Here is a 22,887-nt window from a genome sequence, read left to right on the forward strand (position 1 = left end):
GACCCTTAGACTGTAGAGATTAAATTGGCCAAGTTGTGACGCAGCAAAATATTTGACGTCTGGATCTCAAAATCCCTTGCCACCCAGCTTTCTCTGCAGATGATTGGGAATAGGTGTTAATCAGTTCAGACATAGTCAGTTTCTCCCGTTTCAGATCAGCTTCACTTTTAGGTTTTGTTTTCTTGTACATGCAGCTGTGAATTTTTTTTCTCATTTGGATGGTAGTGATTTTTGTATTTTTTTTTTTTTTTCCCCCCATGTTACATATGGCTTTGTTTTTAGGTCACTGTTTTATTTATTTTTTTCTAATGACTGTGTATGACCACTAAATACATTTATTTATTTAATTTATTTTATCTTGCACATTGTGCCCCCTATAAGATAAAGTAAAAAAAAAAAATGTTTTGGTGGGGAGGGGTGCAGTTACATTGAAGCCTGCTGGATCCCCACTCCCTGCACGTTTAAATATGTGACTGTGCACATATGCAGTCACATTTTAGAAAGTCACTGCAGAATAGGAGCCGGTAACTTTGGCACGGCCACAGTGTAGGAGATGTTGAGGTGCACTCGTAGGTTTCCACACCATATGTCCAGAAAACTAGAAACCAGGCACTCTCAAATGGAGATACAAATGAAGAATTTATTCCATAAGTCTTAAAGGGAATGTATCGTCAGAAAAAAAAAAAATTAAATACCTGAAAAAATGTAAAGTAATATTATTTTAATGTTTTGTTTAAATATTATTTTCTTTTTTTAATTGAGCAAAATGTAAAAAAAAAAAATTCAAATTTCATATTTTCCACGGTTTCCACTGTTAAACACTAGGGGGAGCAGCTTCTGAAATCCTACAGAAATCCCACTGTAGGAAAAAGCTCACGTTACAGCTTGCAGTAAAGTGGGCGGAGTCTGCTCTTCTGTGTGTGATGGCACGCCTCCCTCTCCTAATCTGAGTGTTTACAAAGGATAACAGAGAATGACATGTAGGGACACAATGCAGAGCCATTTTGTTGGTGACCAGAAATGTCTAAAGTGTCACCAAGGACAGCAAGAGTATCACACAGGACAGGATTAGATACACGACTCTGCAGGCAGTATCACACAGGAGAGGATTAGACACACAACTCAGCAGACAGTATCACCCAGGCTAGGATTAGATACACGGCTCAGCAGACAGTATCACCCAGGACAGGATTAGATACACGGCCGTGCAGACCACATCACCCAGGACAGGATTAGATACACGGCCGTGCAGACCACATCACCCAGGACAGGATTAGATACACGGCCGTGCAGACCACATCAACCAGGACAGGATTAGATACACGGCCGTGCAGACCGCATCACCCAGGACGGAATTAGATACACAGCTCAGCAGACAGTATCACCCAGGACAGGATTAGATACTGTCTGATGAGCTGTGTATCTAGTCCTGTCCTGGGTGATGCTGTCTGCTGAGCTGTGTATCTAATCCTGTCCTGGGTGATGTTGTCTGCTGAGCTGTGTATCACCCAAGAGAGGATTAGATACACGGCTCAGCAGACAGTATCAAACAGGAGAGGATAATACACAGCCGTGCAGACAGCATCAGCGGCGGTACTCGCATGCAGTGGGGCACGGGCACACACATACACAGCAGCGGCGAGCAGAGCGGTGGCTGGGGAGAGCGGAGGGAGGAAGTGTCATTGGAGACGGTAACGGCATGGGGAGGGGCGGCGGTAGCAGTAACGGGGGCTGGGGAGAGCGGAGGGATGGGGTGTCAGCGGAGACAGTAACAGTGAGGGGGAGGGGCGGCACTAGCGGGGGCTGAGGAGAGCGAAGGGATTGGGTGTCAGCGGAGACGATAACAGCGAGGGGGAGGGGCGGCACTAGCGGGGACTGAGGAGAGCGAAGGGATGGGGTGTCAGCGGAGATGGGAACGGCGAGGGGGAGGGGCGGCACTAGCAGGGGCTGAGGAGAGCGAAGGGATGGGGTGTCAGCGGAGACTGGAACGGCGAGGGGCGGCACTAGCGGTAGCAGTAGCGGGGGCTGGGGAGAGCGGAGGGAGGCAGTGTCATCGGTAACGGGGGCAGGGGAGGGGAGGCGGCCTGTACTCACACATCCCGGCGGTTGACAGGGGGGAAGTGGAGCAAACAGCATACGCTGTGAGCTCCACGATGATGGCGCTCCCTCTGCTGTGATCTGGACAGGCCAGGGGGCGCGTCCAGGTCACAGAATACGCCCACTGTAACGTTAAACATAGGGTCGGATAGCGACCACTATTCTCTATGCACAGGGGCTGCCATAAAGGAGTGTGTAACTGTCGTTACACACACAGCAAATCCAACATGGCCCCCAGTGCATACAGTAAAATTAGAATAACAGAAAAAGTAAATAAGCTACGATTTTCATTTTGTATTAGAAATACTTGATTTCAGAATAACTATTTTTAATACAAAAATAAAAAAACGCGATACTGTCCCTTTAAAGCAACATGTGGCGTTTCGGCCAGGTGGCCTTCATCAGATAACTTGTTAAGACTCTCATGGTAGTGGTAACGGCAGTGGTATCCACCACTATGCAGCATCAGTGTTGGATACCACTGCCTTTACCACTACCATGAGAGTCTGAATAACAAGTTGTCTGATGAAGGCCACCTGGCCGAAACGTCACATGTTGCTTTAAGACTTATGGAATAAATTCTTCGTTTGTATCACCATTTGAGAGTGCCTTGTCTCTAATTCTCTGGTGACTTGCATAAAGCCAGAATACAGGATTGTATGTAAGACTGTAGGGATCAGCAGGCACTTGCCTTTTTGGATGTGTTACATTTTTTTTTCTGTTTTGCAGGACGGTGAAATAGATGCTGAAGAACTGCAGAGATGCTTAACTCAGGCCGGAATCCATGGGACCTACACACGTAAGTCAAGTGTATATGTTACTGTCAGTGCTGGATGTATATCGCCCATTATCAAGAATGATACGGGTAAATGTCCCCCCCGCTCCCACCAACCTTGGACAATATGGTGTCCTGTGCTAATGAGCCATGGAGCCCCCATGTGCCTCCCTCTCCTTGCAAAAAAAGAACTATTGACATGACCCATATTGTACCTGCTCTTTCATACAGAATCTGCAGAAAAGGCTAGTGTCCCCCCCCCCCCCTCCAAACAAAAATAACAAGTAATATATCTGGGGAAGTGTCCCCATTATCATGTTTTGTAGCTAGCTAGCCACTTAATTCAAGTGTGTGTCTGTGTGAACACTCTTAATCATTTTTCTTTCGGCATTATATGTGCTGGAACTTCCTTTTTTTAACAGGCATTCTTGCAACCTGTTTCTATTGTTCAATTACACTTAAGTGTACTACAGAGATATTGATATCTTCTGGATAAGTTCTCAATATCAGATTGATTGGGGAGGTAGGTGATGTGCCAATACACAACACCAATACTGATAGTCTGTTAGCACCTCCTGATGTCAACACTGTGCGAAATGGAAAACCACCGCTCACACTGAAGATCTACTCCTATGAATAGAGCTGATGTGCAGCACCTGAGATCAGCCACTGAGCTATGTGATATAGCGGTGCTGTTTGCTCCACATGCTGTAGAACTCCAGCTGCAGTTGATTGTTGGAGAGGTAGGAGTTGGTCTGATATTGATGACTGATCACCCGACGAACAAGCAAAATGCACGTTTGTCAGGTGAAATGATGCATCATTCATCCTTGGCACATCATTCTCGGCAGCACTTTTCTTGTATAATCGGGTCATGTGCTGCCGAAAACAATGGCTGCATATGTAAGGAGGCTATTAAACAAGTAGCTGATTAGCGGTCGTCAGGTATAAATTGATCCTCAATTCTGTATCAAAGTTTCGGAAGGTTGTGTGATTACTTGCACTGTGTTATACCTGGACACGTCGCTGTATGTTCTGTCCTCATGTCTCGTGCTGCCAGCGACATACATCATAGTTAACCATTAATGTAACGCTGGAACATGCCGGAGCTTATCTCCCCGGGGCGGAGGTGCGATCGTCTGGGGAGGCGCTCTCCTTTGTATAGAGCACTTCTTGTCAGCCGTGTTCGCTGGCTCTGTGCACGAGCGGCTTGTAATGAATGACTCTGACATGCAGATAACCCGGCACCTCCAGTAATCTATGACTGTAATAAAGATCCGGGTGATTACTGCACGCCGCTCGATATTAGTCGCAAAGGCTCCTTTATCCATTTTGCAGCCACAAAACGCCCATTGGATATTATGCAGAGCGGTCAGAATTCGGATGTGACTGTTGAAAAGAGGGGATGGCAAGATACAGATCAAGAAAGGGGACAGTTCATGGACATATTGCATAGTTTTTTGAGGGAGAGGGGGGATGACTAGGCTTTTCTGCAGGTTTTGTACGAAAGAACGGGTAGATTTTCGGAATACCACGTGTGATCTCCAAGATGGCAAGTGGGTGCGAGGGTAAAAGTGAGCCAAAGAAGGGCAACCGGCACCCAAGGCTTATCGATGTATGGAGCGAAGGCTAGCCTATCCTGATCTCAGAGCTGTTAGGCTGAGGCCACACTGGGATTAGTGCGAGTCCTCGCATGAAACTCTGCTCACAACACAGCGGGAGCCGAGTGTCATGCGACTGTGGTCCGATTGTGTGATCAGACCACCACTGCGGAGGGAAGGGAGGGATTTATCTCCCAGTCTCCTCCATTGCCAGCCGATACGAGACTCGCGCTGTACTCCCATTACACCGTACATACAGCAAGTGCAGTGCGATGTTTCTCTCGCCCCATAGATTTGAATGGGTGAGAGTGAAACAAGAATCGCATTGCACCCACAGCATGCTGCCATTGTTTTCTCGGTCCGATTAGGGCTGAGAAAATAATAGCTCATGGGTGCTGCCCCATAGGGTAATATTGGTACAAGTGGAATGCGATTTTTTTTTTTTTTTTTTTTTGTTTTTTATCGCATTCCACTCGATCCGTATTACTCGCCGTGTGTACTTATTCTTATAGCACAAAGTGCAGAGCATTGCAGCTTTTTGTGGAGGGTGCTGGGTAGCTACATTGTACACTGTTTTAGGCAGTTTTTCATATTATGGCCGATTGGTCTGTAATTTAAATGCCGCCATCCGGGGCGGCTCATGGTTACGTGGCCCCCTGTGCACTGCCAAGGTCTAGCTGCCACGGAGTATCAATGTGAAAGCCAGACCAGGGGGGTGTAAAGTAATTTAATCTGTTGTATAGTCACTTGAATTTATGTTCAAAGACATATTGTTTTGTTTTTTGTTTTTACTTTGTGCTATTGTTGCTTGATAGATACAATGTGATTATTTGTGGGGTATTCTGGTAAAAACAAGTTAAAGAGGTATTCCCATCTCCGAGATACTATCCCAATTTGTAATAGGCATAGTAATAATTATAATATTGGCAACTACCTTCACTTAGAAATGTAGTATAGTTCTGATTATAGCCATGTCTCTTCCTCATGTGTAGGGCATTACAGGAGCTTGGGTATCGATGGTTACAACCACAAGCAACTATAACTATATGAGTGGATCATGATTGTAAGCATGTATACCTAAGCACCTGCAATGCCCTGCACATGAGGTAAACGACATGGTTAATCAGGAAAACTATACTACATTTCTATTTGGATGTATTTGCTAATATTACACCTACTGCATATTGAGATAGGATCTTGAAGATGGGAATAACCCTTTTAAAGAAAGAGTGTGTGGAGATTATTAATTTATTTTATTATTTAATAATAATAATAATAATAATATTATTATTATTAATAATAATAATAATATTATGTCGGTGGGGGTCCCACTAATCCCAAGTTCAGGGCTTTTTATTGCCCCATCTAACTGGAGCGACAGTTGGGCCTGAGCCATGGGACCTCCCACAACTTGCAAATTATCGCCTAGTTGGTGCCGTGTTCTTAATGGAATGCCCTTTTAAATATATTAAAAAGAATCTGTGAGCAGAAATTGACTGTCCAAACCAAGCACAGCACCTTAATCATGGATAGTGCCCTAATAAACATTACATCCACTACTGAGCCTAATTAAAACACTCGTCTGTGGCTGACAGCCCCCTCCCCAATGTAAATTTAATACGAAGTAAAAAGTAAAAATGTTTTCATTGTTTTCTTTCTCTTTTAGCCTTCAGCCTAGAAACATGTCGGGTTATGATCTCCATGTTGGACGTATCCTTTGCAAAATGCAAAATGTTGCACAAAATAAAAAGTGACACATAAAAGTTCTCCGCATTCATCTGCTTCCTTCTTGCAATTATAATATCAAAGACTTGGCATTGGCAGATGACGGAAATGCAAAAAAAAAAAAAAAAAAAAAAGATGACTTTAATGAGAAATGCCATAAATCGCATATTGCAAATTCCTATACTAAGCTTTTACATATAAAAATAGTTAAAAAAAAAAAAATTAAAAATATATACTTCGAAATTGTGAAATGTTTTGTTGCTTAGCCAAGGGGCCTGTAACAAGAGACGCTTCACCTGCGTCTCCACAACAGCACTGCTTGTCCTTGTAGTGTCTGCTTTGAGGAACATTGGAACCGGTAGCAACAAAAAGCTATACACAATACAATGTATGGGATCAGGTGGAAGTACAAGGCAAATCCTCAATTTTTTTTTTTTTTTTTATGCTATATAATAAATATAATATGTATATGTGTGTGTGTGTATATATATATATATATATATATATATATATATATATATATATATGTATATGTATATATGTATATATATATATGTATATGTGTATATATGTATGTATGTATATGTTTATTTTTTTTTTTTTCCTTCCAGATTCATTCACTTGCTTCACAATTTGACTTTATTTTTTAATGTGGGAAAGGGTTAAAGGGAATCCATCACCAGGTTTTTGCCTCTTAATCTGAGAGCAACATAGCGCAGGGGCAGAGACCCTGATTCCAGTGATGTCACTTACTGGGCTGCTTAATGTAGTTTTGATAAAATCACCAATTAATTAGCAGTGATTATCATTAGAGGACTGCTTGCTGCAGGTAGTCCAGCATATTCATGAGCTCTGTATAACTGCTAGATCTGCAGCAGAGAAAACATTGATTTTTATCAAAATGATAGCAAACAGCCCAGCAAGTGCCACATCGCTGGAATTAGGGTCTCTGTCTCTACATTATGCTGCTTTCAGATGAGGGAGCAAAAACCTCGTGACAGATTTTCTTTAAGGGTATGTGCGCACGTTGCTTTTTACCTGCTTTTTACCTGCTTTTTTGCTGCTTTTTCTTCTGCGCTGTTTAATGCCAAAATGGATGTGTTCTTCTATTCAAGCAAAGTCTATGGGAATTTGGGTTTCTTGTTCACACTATTGTTGTTCAAAATGCTGCCTTTTTGTGGCAGAACTTTGGTCAAAAACTCAGCTTTGCAGTGCAAAACCCAAATGGCAAAAAGAATTGACATGTTGCTTCTTTGAAAAGCTGAGTTTTTGACCAAAGTTCTGCCACAAAAAGGCAGCATTTTGAACAACATAGTGTGAACAAGAAACCCAAATTCCCATAGACTTTGCTTGAATAGAAGAACACATCCATTTTGGCATTAAACAGCGCAGAAGAAAAAGCAGCAAAAAAGCAGGTAAAAAGCAGGTAAAAAGCAACGTGCGCACATACCCTAAAGGGAATCTGTCACCAGCTTTTTACTGCTGAATCTGAGAACAGCATAATATAGGGGCAGAGACCCTGATTCCAGCGATGTCACCGAGCCATTTGCTGTCATATTAATAAAATTAACGTTTTCTCTGCAGATCTAGCAGTTATACAAAGCTCATGAATATGCTGGACTACCTGCAGCACGCCAAGTAGTCCTCTGATGATTAAACAGTGATTTTATCAAAATTACACTAAACAGCCCAGTAAGTGACCGCTGAAATCAGGATCTCTGCCCCTGCGTTACGCTGCTCTCAGATTAGGTGGCAAAAACCTGCATACAGATTCCCTTTAAAAGGAATCAGTCACCAGGTTTTTGTTACCGAGCCTGAGAACAGTGTAATATAGGGGCAGAGCTCCTGATTCCAGCGATATCACTTAATAGGCTGCTTGATGTAGTTTTATAAAACAACAAATTTATCAGCTGGAGGTTATCTTGAGAGGTCTATATGTCCTGCTGCCAGGTAGTCCAATCCCGCCTCCACCACGGATTGATGGCTTTGACCCTATGCACAGTGTCCCCTGAGGAAGTCATCACGAAATACGTATTGGGACTGCTCCCCCTGTGCGTCTGCATGTGAGTTTTACATTTGGTGGATTCCTTGCCGGGCTATGTGTTTGGGTAAATGTGCCTATGATTCTTTACTTAGTACTGCTCTGTCTTTCACATTGAATCTGTTTGCTGTGAAGGCACTTACACTGGCCCTGCTGGGAATATACCTTTGTGTTTACCCTGCTAGATCCATGCAGCCTCACATGGGGATTTCTTGTTCGCTCTCATGTGTCTTTTTACTTCCTTACCTGTTATAATGTTTTATATCCCATGTAAAATTATATGCTTGACCCAATCAATTAAAGATTTTTCTATGTGCAATTTGCATTGTTGTTGGTGGTTTTTGGGCCATGGGATATAATGGTATATGAGGCAAATCCAAAGACTTCTCTTTTTTGTCGTTTTTATATGTTCCTGAAGTTGTTGCCTTTCACTTCATTGAAGTCTGTTGTGACTGTCTTGGGTGTTGTTAACAGTGTAAAGAGAAAGCTGCCAATCAATGGTGTGGGCGGGGTTATACAGAGTTCAGCATTCACAGAAGTAGTAGATTTGCCTGCAGAGAGACCATTTTTGAATCAAAACGGCAGCACCCAGTAAAGTGACATCGCTGGAATCAGGGTCTCTGTCTCTACGTTATGCTGCTTTCAGATGAGGTAGGAAAGATCTAGTGATAGATTCCCTTCAAGGGGAATTGGTCAACAGGAGACACTGATTTCAGCGATGTCACTCATTAGGCTACTTGCTTTAGTTTTAATAAAGCCACAATTTTATCAGCAGGAGGTTCTCTTGAGGGGTCTATAGGTACTGCTGCCAGGTGGTCAATCCCGCCCCCACCACTGATTGGCAGCTGTGTACACCGTCAGCCGCCAATCAGTGGTGGGGGTGGAGTTATACAAAGCTCGGCATTCAGAGAACTGGTAGATTTGTCTGTAAAGAGAACATTTTGGAATGAAAACGCACAGCACCAAGTAAACTGACATCCCTGGAGTCAGGGACTCTGCCCCTACGTTATGCTTCTCTCAGATAGGGGGGGCAAAAACCTGGTGACAGATTCCCTTTAAATTACTGCAGCACTTTACTTCCTCCCTGCTGATGCCGGCAGTTGGAACTGATATATAGGTGTGCAGCGAAAATCGTTTGAATTTTGAATTTCAAATGTAAACAGAACACAGGATGTCTGTGCACAGTGAGGTCATGTGATCACAGCAGCCTCTCTGGCAGTGTGGAAGTTTATAGTGTATATGTATGTATTATATATATTTTTTTATATATAATCTAAACAAATTAATTTTATATATTATATATAAACAAAATTAACGATAGCTATAGAGTGTGATATGTAGATATCACACTCTATAGCTATCGTTAATTTTGTTTATTTACAACATATAAAATTAATTTTGTTTAGAATATATATATATATATATATATATGTATATATATATGTATATATATATATATATATATATATATATATATATATATATATATTTATATAAAATATATATATATATATATATATATATATATATATATATATATATATATTTTAATAAAATATATATATATATATATAAAATATATATATATATATATATATATATATATATATATATATTTATATAAAATATATATATATATATTTATATTTATATAAAATATATATATATATATATATATATATATATTTATATAAAATATATATATATATATATATATATATATATATATATATATTTATATAAAATATATATATATTTATATATATATATATATATATATATATATATATTTTATTTATAATATATATACTTATATAAAAATATATATATTTATTAGATATTTTTATATATATATATATATATATATATATATATATATATATATATTTTTTTATTTATTTTTTACAGTGGAGGGTTGGAATTGTTATTGTGATGTGATCTTTCAGGAAGGCTCTTTTTAGCGTTTGTAAACTATATGTGGCATATCTATCTGGAAGGCTTGCAGTACATAGACCAAATATGGCCCCGTGTATACGGCATACACCATAATTGTGTCCTTTATGGTATGCATACCGTAGCATGGTATAACTATGCTATTCTAAATTAAGGTCTATGGAAAGTGTCTGCCACGTGGAATCCTCTGAAGGTAACCACTCCTGTAGAAGGATTTACTAGTAACTACATGGGAGATAATGATCACAACTTCCTATTAGTGAAATAGGTAGAAAGATTAATCTGCAGCTGTGGAGGGGAAGGTCTGCAGATGTGTGTATACATTATCTACCTGAGCAATGCTAAAATCTGATGAATTCCTTTACAAAATGAAAAACCAGGTAGACCATACCTGCAAAATGGGATTTAATGAATTCAAGGAGCTCTGGGGTGCGTTGAACGCCTGGAAACAAAGCTTCTGTGCAGTTGATCGTGACCGAAGCGGCACCGTGGAGCCTCACGAGATGAACCAGGCCGTTCTGTCTATGGGTAAGTGACACCGACATAAGTATCACCCTCCGTTATTCCTTATGCAAAAGTGGAGGAATTGATGCCATATAATAAGGTGGTGCTGTGCCCTGTAGAAAGCGGCTGCACATCTACAGAAGAAATCAGTGATTTCTGAATTTAGCAATTCTAATACATGTGAACGCAGTCATATGGCCCAGAGATGCGTAACTGGGTTGTTGTATTGAACGGGATTCTAATAGAAGACCAGAAGGGTTCATTGATGGACAGAAAATAGGTGAAAAACATTTTCAATTGGATTTGATGCTAAAACTTGCTGTTACAGACCCAAGTGGGGCTGCACTGCGGAGTACCTGACCAGATTAAAATGTGATCTGACCAAAAGTTTTGGACTGCGTGGACCACGTCATCAGAAAATTGATCTACTGTTTTAAATGATTGTGTTGAATGTGTTTTGGTTTTTTTATTTTTTTCCTTCCCCCTCCTATCACGATCTGTATTGAAAGTTCCAGAAAATTCACATGCACATTAGCAGCAATAGACTGACTCAACGCCTGTCTTTTTCTGTTTAAAGCGTGTGCAAATGTGATTGAGAAGCAAAAGACGCTGTGACATCGGCTATTGTAAATGGCGGGTCCTGTGTTTTCCACTGTGTCTGGTAAACACCTGCAGTTTTAAGCTGCCTCTGATGGTAATGAGACTCCTGAAAAGTCTCCTGTGAAGAATGGACAACCTAAACAAATCACCAAGTGTCCACTGAAAATTGCAAGATTTCTATTTTTTTCTTTTTAATACAGCTTATGTGGGTGTTCACCTGCAGTTTTAAGCTACCTCTGATGGTAATGAGACTTCTGAAAAATCTTCTATGAAGAACACGAAGTTAGCTAAAAAAATATACAAAGTGGCCACTGTGAAGTTTGCAAGATTTCTAATTTTTCTTGTTTAATATAGCTTAGGTCTGTGTTCACCTGCAGTTGTAAGCTGCCTCTGATGGTAATGAGGCTTCTAAAAAGTTCTCTATGAAGAGAAACAAGTGCAACCCCCCTCCAAAAAAAACAAACCCAAAAAGCACCAAGTGGCTAATATGAACATTACCAGATCTCTAATATTTCTTTTTAATACAGATTTTGATATGAAATCAAAACATTGCTGACAAAATATATATATATATATATCTATATATATATATATCTATATATATATATATCTATCTATATATATATATATATATATATATATATATATATATATATATATATATATATATATATATATATATTTTATAATATAGCACAAAAATCTAATTTTAAACAATGAATGTATTTTTATTGATTTATTTATGTTTTTGATGATGCAGTAGGTTATGGATTAATCACATGAGTCCCTAGGGATTTCTTCTAGCTCACAACGTGCAGAGATTTAGTAATTTTCAGCAGAACTGTGGGCAGGACCTGTTTCTTAGTAATATACTACAAATCCACAATATCTTTAGACATGTTTTCTGTGTGCACAGAGTCCTAGAAGCAAAACAATGACGAGGAGTTTGTGTAACTTTCTTGCAGGATACAGACTAAACGCACCAACCCTGAATGCTATAGTGAAGCGCTACAGTAGGAACGGCAGGATATACTTTGATGACTATGTCGCCTGCTGTGTCAAGCTCCGAGCTTTAACAGGTAATGATTGATTTTGATCAGAGAACTGCTAGTAAAACGATCAACGGGGATGTCTGGTGAAGAGTGTGTTAGTTATTATACTTTATTGGGGATTTTTAAATCGTGGTGAGCCCAGAACCTTCCTTTAAATATAAAATGGGCTCAATGTAATACTAACTTTCACCTGTGGAGGCAGTGCTAGGAAAATGAACACTCCATGCCAGAGAATCCTGCCGCTAAGATTGTTTCCCTGCAGATCACAGCTATCATCATTTTAAAAGAAAACTTTCTTCATCGTTCCTTATGGGAGACCCAGACCATGGGTGTATAGCTTCTGCCTCCGGAGGACACACAAAGTACTACACTCAAACGTGTAGCCAGTCCTAGCCAGTTCAATGCTTTGTGTTCAGGAGGTCACACACACATGCATTCTCATCTGATTTTTGATTTTTGATTTCAAAGAGTTGGAAGAAAAGCGGGTCCAATCTGGACCCCCGGCATGTCCCTTCTCACCCCACTGTGTCGGCGGTGCTGTTAAGGTTGATTTTACAAGGCTGGAGCCTTGCATGCCGCGCTCCTTCACCATCCCTCGGGCTCTGGCTTGAAGTGGGAGCCATCACGGTTCTCACTGCTTTGCAGGAGACCGGTCTCCATCCGCAGCCCTTTCAGGACCCTGCCGGACGGAGCGCTCACCCCTCAGGGACCTGGCCCTGCGTCTCATAAGCTAAGTATTGAGACGGTATTGAGGGGTCCCTTGTACATTTATTGTGGGTAGAGTGTGTTTTTTCACTTTGCTGTGATTTCCGGACGGTTCTCTGGTTTTTACCCGAGAACCGCGCCGATGCTGCCTGTTTGCCGGCCGCATTGTTAAATCTAGGCCCCGGCTTCGTCTGAGGCCTAGTATTGATTTCACTGCCCCTGCATGTCAGTCATGCAGAGGGACAGTGCGGCTCCGCCCAGCGGCTGTTCGGCACAGGGGAGAGACACTCCTCTCTGAGGAAAGATTCCCTCCCCTGTATATCTCCTTGGCCCTCCGGATCCCGCTCTTAGAGTAGGCCCCGCCCCCTCTCCTCGCTCCGGCACCATTTTTTTTCAGCGTTCTTATGCCATGTCTGCACAGCGATCGGCGCTGACTGCAGCATCTCTCTGGGGCTCCGGGCTGTGGGATCTGGAGGGCACAGAGACAATGTCAAACGGTCTGGCAAGCCACAACCTCCGGTTGTGGACCTGCTTATATACTGCTTATATACTGCTTATATACTGCTTATATACTGCAATTCTCTGCTGGGGGTCATTCTGGCTCAGAGCCCCCACTTCAGCAGCATGTCTCACACGAGAAGTAAGGCTGCAAGGCCGCACTCAATATGCACTGCATGTAGGCTCGTACTGCCTGTACCGAGCACATAACCACATTGTGATTCCTGCTCTAACATGGTGGTGCCTCAGCCTGGAGTCTCATCCCCAGTGGTCCCTCCGGCTGCTCCGGCTCCGGTGGCTGAACCCCCGGCTTGGGTAGAATCCTTCTCTCCATGGGACAGCTGTCCCAGACTCTGCTGAGCATGCATTAGCCCCCTTCTCAGGGCGCCTCTGCTGCTACGGCTCGCTCAGCGAGGCCCTCAGAGGATTCTTCTTCTGGTCTCAGACCCCGTCCTCCTCACAGGAGAAGCAGGGTCCCCTCTCCTTCCTCGTCCCGCGGCTCTGATTCACGAGCTGACTCGCAGGACCCCTTTACTGGGGGCTCGGACGCTTTCCATGTCCCCCATTGATCTGTCCGAGGGTGACGCAGATATTAGTGTTTCGATTGCGTGCATTAATTCTGTACTGGACCTCAATCCGCCAGTGTCAGAGGAGCAACCCTCTCTGGCAAAAAAGCACCAGTTTACCTTGCCTAAGAGAACAAGGAGTGTGTTCCTTAACCACTCCAGTTTTCAGGCCACTGTGACCAAGCCCAGGCTCTGCTCTGACAAACGATTCCCAAAGCGTGGTTCTGATGACCGTTTTCCACCAGAGGTGGTCAAGGAGTGGGCTCATTCACCAAAGGTGGACCTTCCGGTGTCTAGACTCTCAGCCTGGACCGTTGTATCAGTGGCTGATGGCACCTCACTTAAGGTTTCCACTGTCCGCCAGGTTGTCCTTCTGGCCAAATCTGTATGGAGGCGGTAGGGGCCTCGTTCTCCCCATCTTTTGCAGCTGGGCGGGCTTTCAAAGTCATCTCTGCTTCTCTAGAGGAGATGCATTCCCTCACAGGGACTCTATGCCCGAAATGGTTGCCTTAACTTCAAGACTTCAGTCTTTTCATCCTATGCCATGTCTGCCATGCTGGAGACTCTCACCGCACTGCGGTTGCCTCGGCTAATTCCCTCGCTATCCGCAGGCTCCTGTGGCTTCGAGAGTGGAAGGCAGATGCTTCTAAAGAAGTTCCTTGCTGGGCTCCCTTTTGCTGGGACCAGACTATTCGGGAACTACTGGATGAAATTATTAAGGAAGCTCTTGGCGGGAAGAGTTCTTCCATGCCACAAACCTAAACCAGGAAACCTGTCCAGGGCAGGAACCAGTCGAGGTTTCGTTCCTTTCGTTCCTCCATCTGATCGTCCTCTAAGCCCTCAGCCTCGTCCACTAGCTCAGCCAAGGATCGTAAACCCAACTGGCGCACGAAGCCGCGTCCTCAGAAGACCGCAGGAGCTGCTGCCACTAAGTCAGCCTCCTCCTGGCTATCTGGCCACGCCAGCAACGTCCTTGGTCGGTGGCAGGCTCTCCCACTTTGGCGACGTGTGGTTTCAACACGTCTCCGATCAGTGGGTGCGGGATACCATCTCCCACGGCTACAGGATAGAATTCTATCCAGCCCGCCAAACAGATTTTTTTCTGTGAACTCCCCCCTGCTCCAAGGCCGCCGCCTTCTCACAGGCCGTGGCATTCTTGCAGGCCAATGGAGTAATTGTACCGGTTCCCGACTGGGAACGGTTCTGAGATTTCTATTTAAATCTATTCCTAGTCCCCGAAAAGGACGGTGCCTTCCGACCTGGATCTCAAGCTTCTCATCAAGCATGTTCAGGTGCGGCATTTTCGCATGGAGTCTCTGCGATCAATCAATGACCCAAGGAGATTCCCTAGCATCCATCGACATCAGAGATGCCTATCTGCATGTGCCAATCGCAGTTTCACACCAGCGTTGGCTACGTTTTGCAATCGGAGTGGAACATTTCCAATTCGTGGCTCTTCCCTTGGGGTTAGCCACGGCCCCTCGAGTATTCTCAAGGTCATGGCAGCAGTGATTGCGGTCCTGCACCTCTAGGGGTTGGCAGTGATCCTTTTGTCCTGGACGGCCTTCTAGTCAGGGCTTCATCCAGTGCAGACTGTTAGCGCGGAGTGCCTCGCTCACTCTCGCCACTCTAGCCAATTCGGGTGGCTTGTCATTCTGTCCAAGTCCACTCTGACTTCGACCCAGAAGTTCACGTACCCAGGGACGCAATTTGAGACTCTGCCGGCACTTGAAGCTGCCCTTAGTCAAACAGCAGTCCCTCCTCTGGCGGTGCGCTCTTTCCTGAGGCCCCGACGTCGTTCCATCAGGCACCTAATGCAGGTGCTGGATCAGATGGTGGCGTCAATGGAAGCGATTCCCTTGCCCAGTTCCATCTGCGTCCTCTGCAGCTGGACATTTTCCGCTGTTGGAACAAGCGGACTTCCTCCTTCCACGGGGTGGTGGCTTCGCCACAGACCAGGGGCTCGTTTCATGGTGGCTTCGGCCCCTCTCTCTCTCTCAGGGACGCTCCTTCCTGGCCCCGTCCCGGGTGATCCTCACCAGGATGCTAGTCTATCCGGCTGGGGAGCAGTATATCTCCACCATGGAGCGCAGGGCACTTGAACTCCGTCCGAATCAGCCCTCTGGATCAATGTGCTGGAAATCAGAGCTGTGTTTCTAGCTCTCTTGGCCTTTCACCATCTGTTGGCGGCCAGGCACATTCGAGTCCAGTCAGACAACGCCACAGCGTTTGCCTACATCAACCTCCAGGGCGGGACACTCAGCCGCCTGGCAATGTTGGAGGTTCAACGCATTCTTCAGTGGACGAAGGACTCCTAGTCCACCATATCCGCAGTCCACATCCCAGACGTGGAAAACTGGGAGGCAGATTATCTCAGCCGTCAAACCGTGGACAGCGGCGAGTGGGTTCTGCATCCGGCAGTGTTTCGGTCAATCTGCCGCAAGTAGGGCTATCTGGACGTGGATCTTCGCTCCACGATCCTCAGGCTTTTGCAGCAGACGCACTGGTTCAAGATTGGTCCCAGCTTCGTCTGTCTTACGTGTTTCACCCTCTAGCTCTTGCCCAGAGTCCTGCGCAAGATCAGAATGGAGGGCCGTCGGGTCATTCTCATTGCTCCAGACTGACCCAGGCGAGCTTGGTACCCTGACCTGCTCCATCTGTCCGTAGAGGTGCCATGGCATCTCCCGGACTGTCCAGACCCTCTCTCACGAGGTCCGTCTTTCCGCCAGAATCCTGCGGCTCTCAGATTGACGGCGTGGCTTTTGAGTCCTGGATCTTGACGACTTCTGGTATCCCTCCTGAAGTCATCTTCACTATGACTCGGGCTCGGAAGTATCCTTTGGCCTTTTTTGCCTTGCCGACCCTCCTGTCCCTTCTACAGTCCGGTCTGCAGCTAGGACTATCCCTCAATTCCCTCAAGGGACAGGTCTCTGCTCTGTCAGTGTTGTGCCAGCGGCGTATCGCCCGGCTGGCTCAGGTGCGCTCTTTCATGCAGGGCGCATCTCACATCATTCCGCCTTACCGGCGGCCTTTGGAGCCCTGGGACCTTAATCCGGTCCTCACGGCTTCCGGAAACCCCCCTTTGAGCCTCTTAGGGAGGTTTCTTTGTTTCGTCTTTCACAAAGTGGTCTTTCTAGTGGCCATAACTTCCCTCAAGAGAGTCTCTGTTTTGGCTGCACTCTCTTCGGAGTCACCCCTTTTTTGGTTTTTCATCAAGACAAGGTGGTTCTCTGTCCGACTCCGGACTTTCTCCCTAAGGTGGTTGCTGCTTCCACCTTAACCGGGACATTTCCCTGCCTTCCTTTTGTCCGGCTCCTGTTCATCGCTTTGAAAAGGCGTTGCATACTCTGGATCTGGTGCGGGCGCTCCGGATCTATGTGTCTCGCACCGCTGTTCTTAGGCGGTGCACCTCTCTTTTGTGCTGACCACTGGTCAGCGTAAGGGCCTCTCGGCATCTAAGCCGACCCTGGCTCGTTGGATTAGGTCGGCCATTTCCGATACCTACCAGTGTCCTCAAGTGCCTCTCCCGCCGGGGATCAAGGCACACTTGACCAGAGCTGTCGGTGCCTCTTGGGCTTTCAGGCACCAGGCTACGGCTCAGCAGGTCTGTCAGACTGCCACTTGGACTAGTCTGCATACCTTTTCGAAGCACTACCAAGTGCATGCTCATGCTTCGGCAGATGCGAGCTTGGGCAGACGCATCCTTCAGGCGGCTGTCGCCCATTTGTGAAGTTAGGTTTCGCCTACTTCTCAGTTTTTCTGTTTATTCCCACCCATGGACTGCTTTGGAACGTCCCATGGTCTGGGTCTCCCATAAGGAACGATGAAGAAAAAGAGAATTTTGTTACTTACCGTAAATTCTTTTTCTTATAGTTCCGACATGGGAGACCCAGCACCCTCCCTGTTGCCTGTTGGCAGTTTTCTTGTTCCGTGTGTTTTCACCGGCTGTTGTTGTTGTAGACAGAGGTTCCGGTTGTTCCGGGTTTTGCTCTATCTCTACTTGTACTTATACTTTTGAGACCATTCATTTTACCATATACTTGATTTTTCGGACTATAGCACGCACTTTTCCCCCAACAAAATTTGGGAGGAAAATGAGAGTGCATCTTATAGTCCGAATGTGGGAGATGGCAATATAGTTGGGTCACAAAAGCAGTTTCGCCGCTGCAAGACACCGGCAGAAGCAGTGATTATTCATCTCCCCAATGACTGAAATGAATATTCGCTGCTCCACACGCCCATAATCCCACCCACCTCTTTAGTCATTTATTATCGCTGATGCCGGTGCCTAGAGGTGATCAGGATTATGGGCTTGGGGTGCAGTGAATATTCACTTCCCTGTAATGGAGAAAAAGAGGGTGATTTGAACTTTGTGTTTTTTATATATACCGTATTTTTCGGACTATAAGACGCACCGGACTATAAGACGCACCCTGGTTTTAGAGGAGGAAAATGGGAAAATAAAACTTTAAGCAAAAAATGTGGTCATGACACACTGTTATGGGGCGAGGATCTGCTGCTGACACTGTTATGGGGGTAATGTCCCCAAATTCTCTACTAAGGTACCCCATCCTGGTAATGATCCTCCTGCCTTGTATATGATCCTGCTATAAACCCCCATCCTGCTCCTATACCAGCATCCTGCTCATATTCCCCCATCCTGCTCATATACTCCAATCCTGTTCATATACCCCATCCTGTTCATATACCCCGATCCTATTGATATACCCCCATCCTGTTGGTATACCCCCCCATCCATCCTGCTCATATTCCCCCATCCATCCTGTTCATATACTCCCATCCTGTTCATATACCCCCATCCTGTTCATATACCCCCATCCTGCCTGCTCATATACCCCCATCCTGTTCATATACCCCCATCCTGCCTGCTCATATACTCCCATCCTGTTCATATACCCCCCATCCTGTTCATATACCCCCATCCTGTTCATATACCCCCATCCTGTTTATATACCCCCCATCCTGTTTATATACCCCCCATCCTGTTTATATACCCCCCATCCTGTTTATATACCCCCCATCCTGTTTATATACCCCCCATCCTGTTTATATACCCCCCATCCTGTTCATATACCCCCCATCCTGTTCATATACCCCCCATCCTGTTCATATACCCCCCATCCTGTTCATATACCCCCCCATCCTGTTCACATACCCCCCATCCTGTTCACATACCCCCCATCCTGTTCACATACCCCCCATCCTGTTCACATACCCCCCATCCTGTTCACATACCCCCCATCCTGTTCACATACCCCCCATCCTGTTCACATACCCCCCATCCTGTTCACATACCCCCCATCCTGTTCACATACCCCCCATCCTGTTCACATACCCCCCATCCTGTTCACATACCCCCCATCCTGTTCACATACCCCCCATCCTGTTCACATACCCCCCATCCTGTTCACATACCCCCCATCCTGTTCACATACCCCCCATCCTGTTCACATACCCCCCATCCTGTTCACATACCCCCCATCCTGTTCACATACCCCCCATCCTGTTCACATACCCCCCATCCTGTTCACATACCCCCCATCCTGTTCACATACCCCCCATCCTGTTCACATACCCCCCATCCTGTTCACATACCCCCCATCCTGTTCACATACCCCCCATCCTGTTCACATACCCCCCATCCTGTTCACATACCCCCCATCCTGTTCACATACCCCCATCCATCCTGCTCATATACTCCCATCCTGCTATATGCCCCCATCGTGCTCATATACCATCCTGGTATATGGCCTGTATCCTATAGCACAGAGAAAAAAATAAACGTTTATACTCACCTTTTCCTCACTCCCTCCAGCACCGATCATCTTCCTCTCACCGGCAATGACCTGCGTGTGTGGAGCCGTTCCCTTGCAGCACGCGATGTCTTCCTGTCTGTGCCGATCAGCTGACCAGCTCAGCACAGATCAGCTGACCGGCACAGACAGGAAGACATCGCGTGCAGCAGGGGGACTGCTCCACACACGGAGACGGGTGAGTGTACTGATTCACTGCACCCCGCGCTGGTAATGACGCGCGGGGGGCAGTGAATACAGCCGCACATGATCACTCCAGGCTGTAATTGCCAGGGGTGATCATGCGGCCGGCTCTTTGCTATGCGCGCGTCCCCGCTCGTCCTCCCGCCCACCTGTCAGCGCCGGCTTCTGCACTGAGAGATGGGCGGGAGGATGGGCGTGCATATGTAATGAGCGGGCCCACGTGGTCACGGCAGGCGCTGCTGCTGCCTGCTCGTGCCCCCGTTGACCCGCAGCACCCTCATTCCCAGCCGCAGCCCTATAGTCAGACCATAAGACGCACCCCCAACTTTCCCCCAACATTTGGGGGAAAAAAAGTGCGTCTTATGGTCCGAAAAATACGGTATGTGTTTTTTAATTTTTACTGTTTTTAATAGTCCCTTTATTGGACTCAAAGCTGCATTCATCTTATAGCCTATGCTATACATGGCAATGCAGATGCACTACTATGTATAGCAGAAATTGCGATCTCCACAGGTCGACGTTTACAGGAGAATCATAATGACAGACACGAGGGGGTCATCAGCCGACCCCCGACTTTCATGACAACTCATCGGATCACGTCACGAGCTCGCTAATGGGCATAAGAACTAACACTGCCCCCTAGTGACGCATGTTAAATGCTGCTGTCAGTGAGATTTAATTGGGATTAAATCCGCCGTTGTGCAAGGGAATAGATGGAGATTCTGCGTGTGAGTCCGCATCAAAGGCAGTGACATGACCTTTGACGTACGTATATATCAAAAGTCATGAAGGAGTTGGTGGTGCATGCACCACTTTGTAGAGAAAACTTGGAGTAGGACACAACCCTACACCAGCGTTGCATCTTTCTTTCTTGGAATCAGAGGGATCCCAAAGATCAGACAAACTACTATCCTAGCAATACACAGAGCAAAAGGGTAACAATGTTTTGAACTTTGACTTTCAGGCTCCATATCTGCCCATGCACTACAGCTTTGAGCGTGAGATGACCTTCATTTTCTAGACAATCATCCTGGCTATCTCGTACATAAATTATTTTGTAAATCTATCTTTGGCTTTCAAAACTGCCTGAATCCTTCAAAACCTTGTTACCCCTTTGCTCGTCAGTGTGTATCATCACTTTTTATTGTCCCTTTTAATCGCAAGAGAAACAGAGAATTTGGGTATGAATGCGAATGTTATGAAATCTACTCAGTTTTGGACATTAATATTTTTTTTTATTCTTTTCATCATTTCCTATATGTAGGTAATATTGTAGCTGCTCTTTATTACTTAATTTATTACTTACTTAACCCCCCCCCTGATCCCCACAGATAACCTTTTTTTTTCCTTGTCCTTGTTCACACAGAGGCCTTTCGGAGAAGGGACAGCATGCAGCAAGGAATGGTGAACTTTATGTATGATGATGTAAGTGTCTGCAGTAAACCCTTGGTATCGCTGTGACCCAGCACTATCGTTGTAAGGCTAAGTTCACAAAGGACATCTTTTGGTGCGTTTTTGAGGTCACAAAGTTGCACCCAAATGCATTACTCTTTGCGAATCGGCATGATAAAAAAAAAAAAGTGCTGATCTGCCCCACAGTATAACCTTGGTCTGAGTGCTATGCCACGAAACGTGGGATAGCCCTTGTTCGATGTATACACTCGTGTGAGCGAGCCCTATGTTGAACTGTCGGAGCTCGTCAAACCCTATCAAGACTATGATTCACAGAGATTCCAGATTTCTATTACATATACAGTGTTTTTGACACCCTTGAAATTGTTCCAAAAAATGAAGTATTTCTCCCCCCCCCCCCCCCCCCCCTAAATTTTTGCAATTTCATGTTTTGCTTTATACATTAACTTCCTTTTGTATTTTGGAACAACACAAAAAAAACCAGAGCGGAAAAATACTTATTGGACATATTGTCACACACAACTCCAAAATGGGCCATACAGAATTGTTGGCACCCTCGGCCTAATATTTGGTTGCACATCCTTTGGAATAAATAACTGCAATCAATCGCTTCCTATAACCGTCCACAAGCTTCTTACTCTTCTCGCCTGAAATTTTGGACTCTTCTTTATAAACTGCTCCAGGTCTCGTATCTGAAGGCGTCTTCTCTCAACGGCAATTTTAAGATCTCTCCAGAAGTGTTCAATGGGATTTAGATCCAAACTCATTGCTGCCACTACAGAACTCTCCAGCGCTTTGTTTGCAGCCTTTTCTGGGGGCTTCTCGACCCATGAACTAGGCTGCAAACCCAGCTTTCTGACACTGGGCACTACATTGCTACCCAAAATCCTTTGGTAATCTTCAGATTTCATGATGTCTTGCATACAGTTCAGGCTCCCAGTGCCAGAGGCAGCAAAACCACCCCAAAACCTCTTTGAGCCTCCACCATATCTGACTGTAGGTACAGTGTCCTTTTTTCTTTATAGGCCTCATTCTATTTTCGGTAAACAGAATGATGTGTTTTACCAAAACACTCTCTCGTCTCATCTGTCCATAAGAAGGATTTTGCTTACTCGCGTCCATTTTGTCAATCTGCAGTCTAGCTTTTTATGTCTGTGTCAGCAGTGGGGTCTTCCTGGGTCTCCTATAGCGTTTCATTCAAATGTGAACGGATAGTTTGCGCTTACACTAATGCATCCTGAGCCTGAAGGACAGCTTAGATTTGTAAATTTCTTTGGAACTTGATTGGCGCGGCTTATCCACCATCCGGACTGGTGTTGGTGTTGCAACCTTTTGTCAAT

The 22,887-nt window shown here is 45.0% G+C and overlaps 1 protein-coding gene across 1 annotated transcript in view; it reads left to right on the plus strand.

Annotated features, from left to right (window-relative positions):
• The window catches only part of GCA (grancalcin), a 66,224-nt gene that overhangs the window by 38,196 nt on the left and 5,141 nt on the right, over positions 1 to 22,887 (plus strand). Inside the window, exons 3-7 of the mRNA XM_075318842.1 lie at positions 2,827 to 2,896; positions 6,140 to 6,183; positions 10,573 to 10,720; positions 12,262 to 12,375; positions 21,501 to 21,559. Coding sequence (XP_075174957.1) covers positions 2,827 to 2,896; positions 6,140 to 6,183; positions 10,573 to 10,720; positions 12,262 to 12,375; positions 21,501 to 21,559 — 435 coding nt within the window. The remainder of the gene's footprint in view (positions 1 to 2,826; positions 2,897 to 6,139; positions 6,184 to 10,572; positions 10,721 to 12,261; positions 12,376 to 21,500; positions 21,560 to 22,887) is intronic.

Source organism: Anomaloglossus baeobatrachus, chromosome 7, assembly GCF_048569485.1.
Source record: "Anomaloglossus baeobatrachus isolate aAnoBae1 chromosome 7, aAnoBae1.hap1, whole genome shotgun sequence".
NCBI classification, from domain to species: domain Eukaryota; kingdom Metazoa; phylum Chordata; class Amphibia; order Anura; family Aromobatidae; genus Anomaloglossus; species Anomaloglossus baeobatrachus.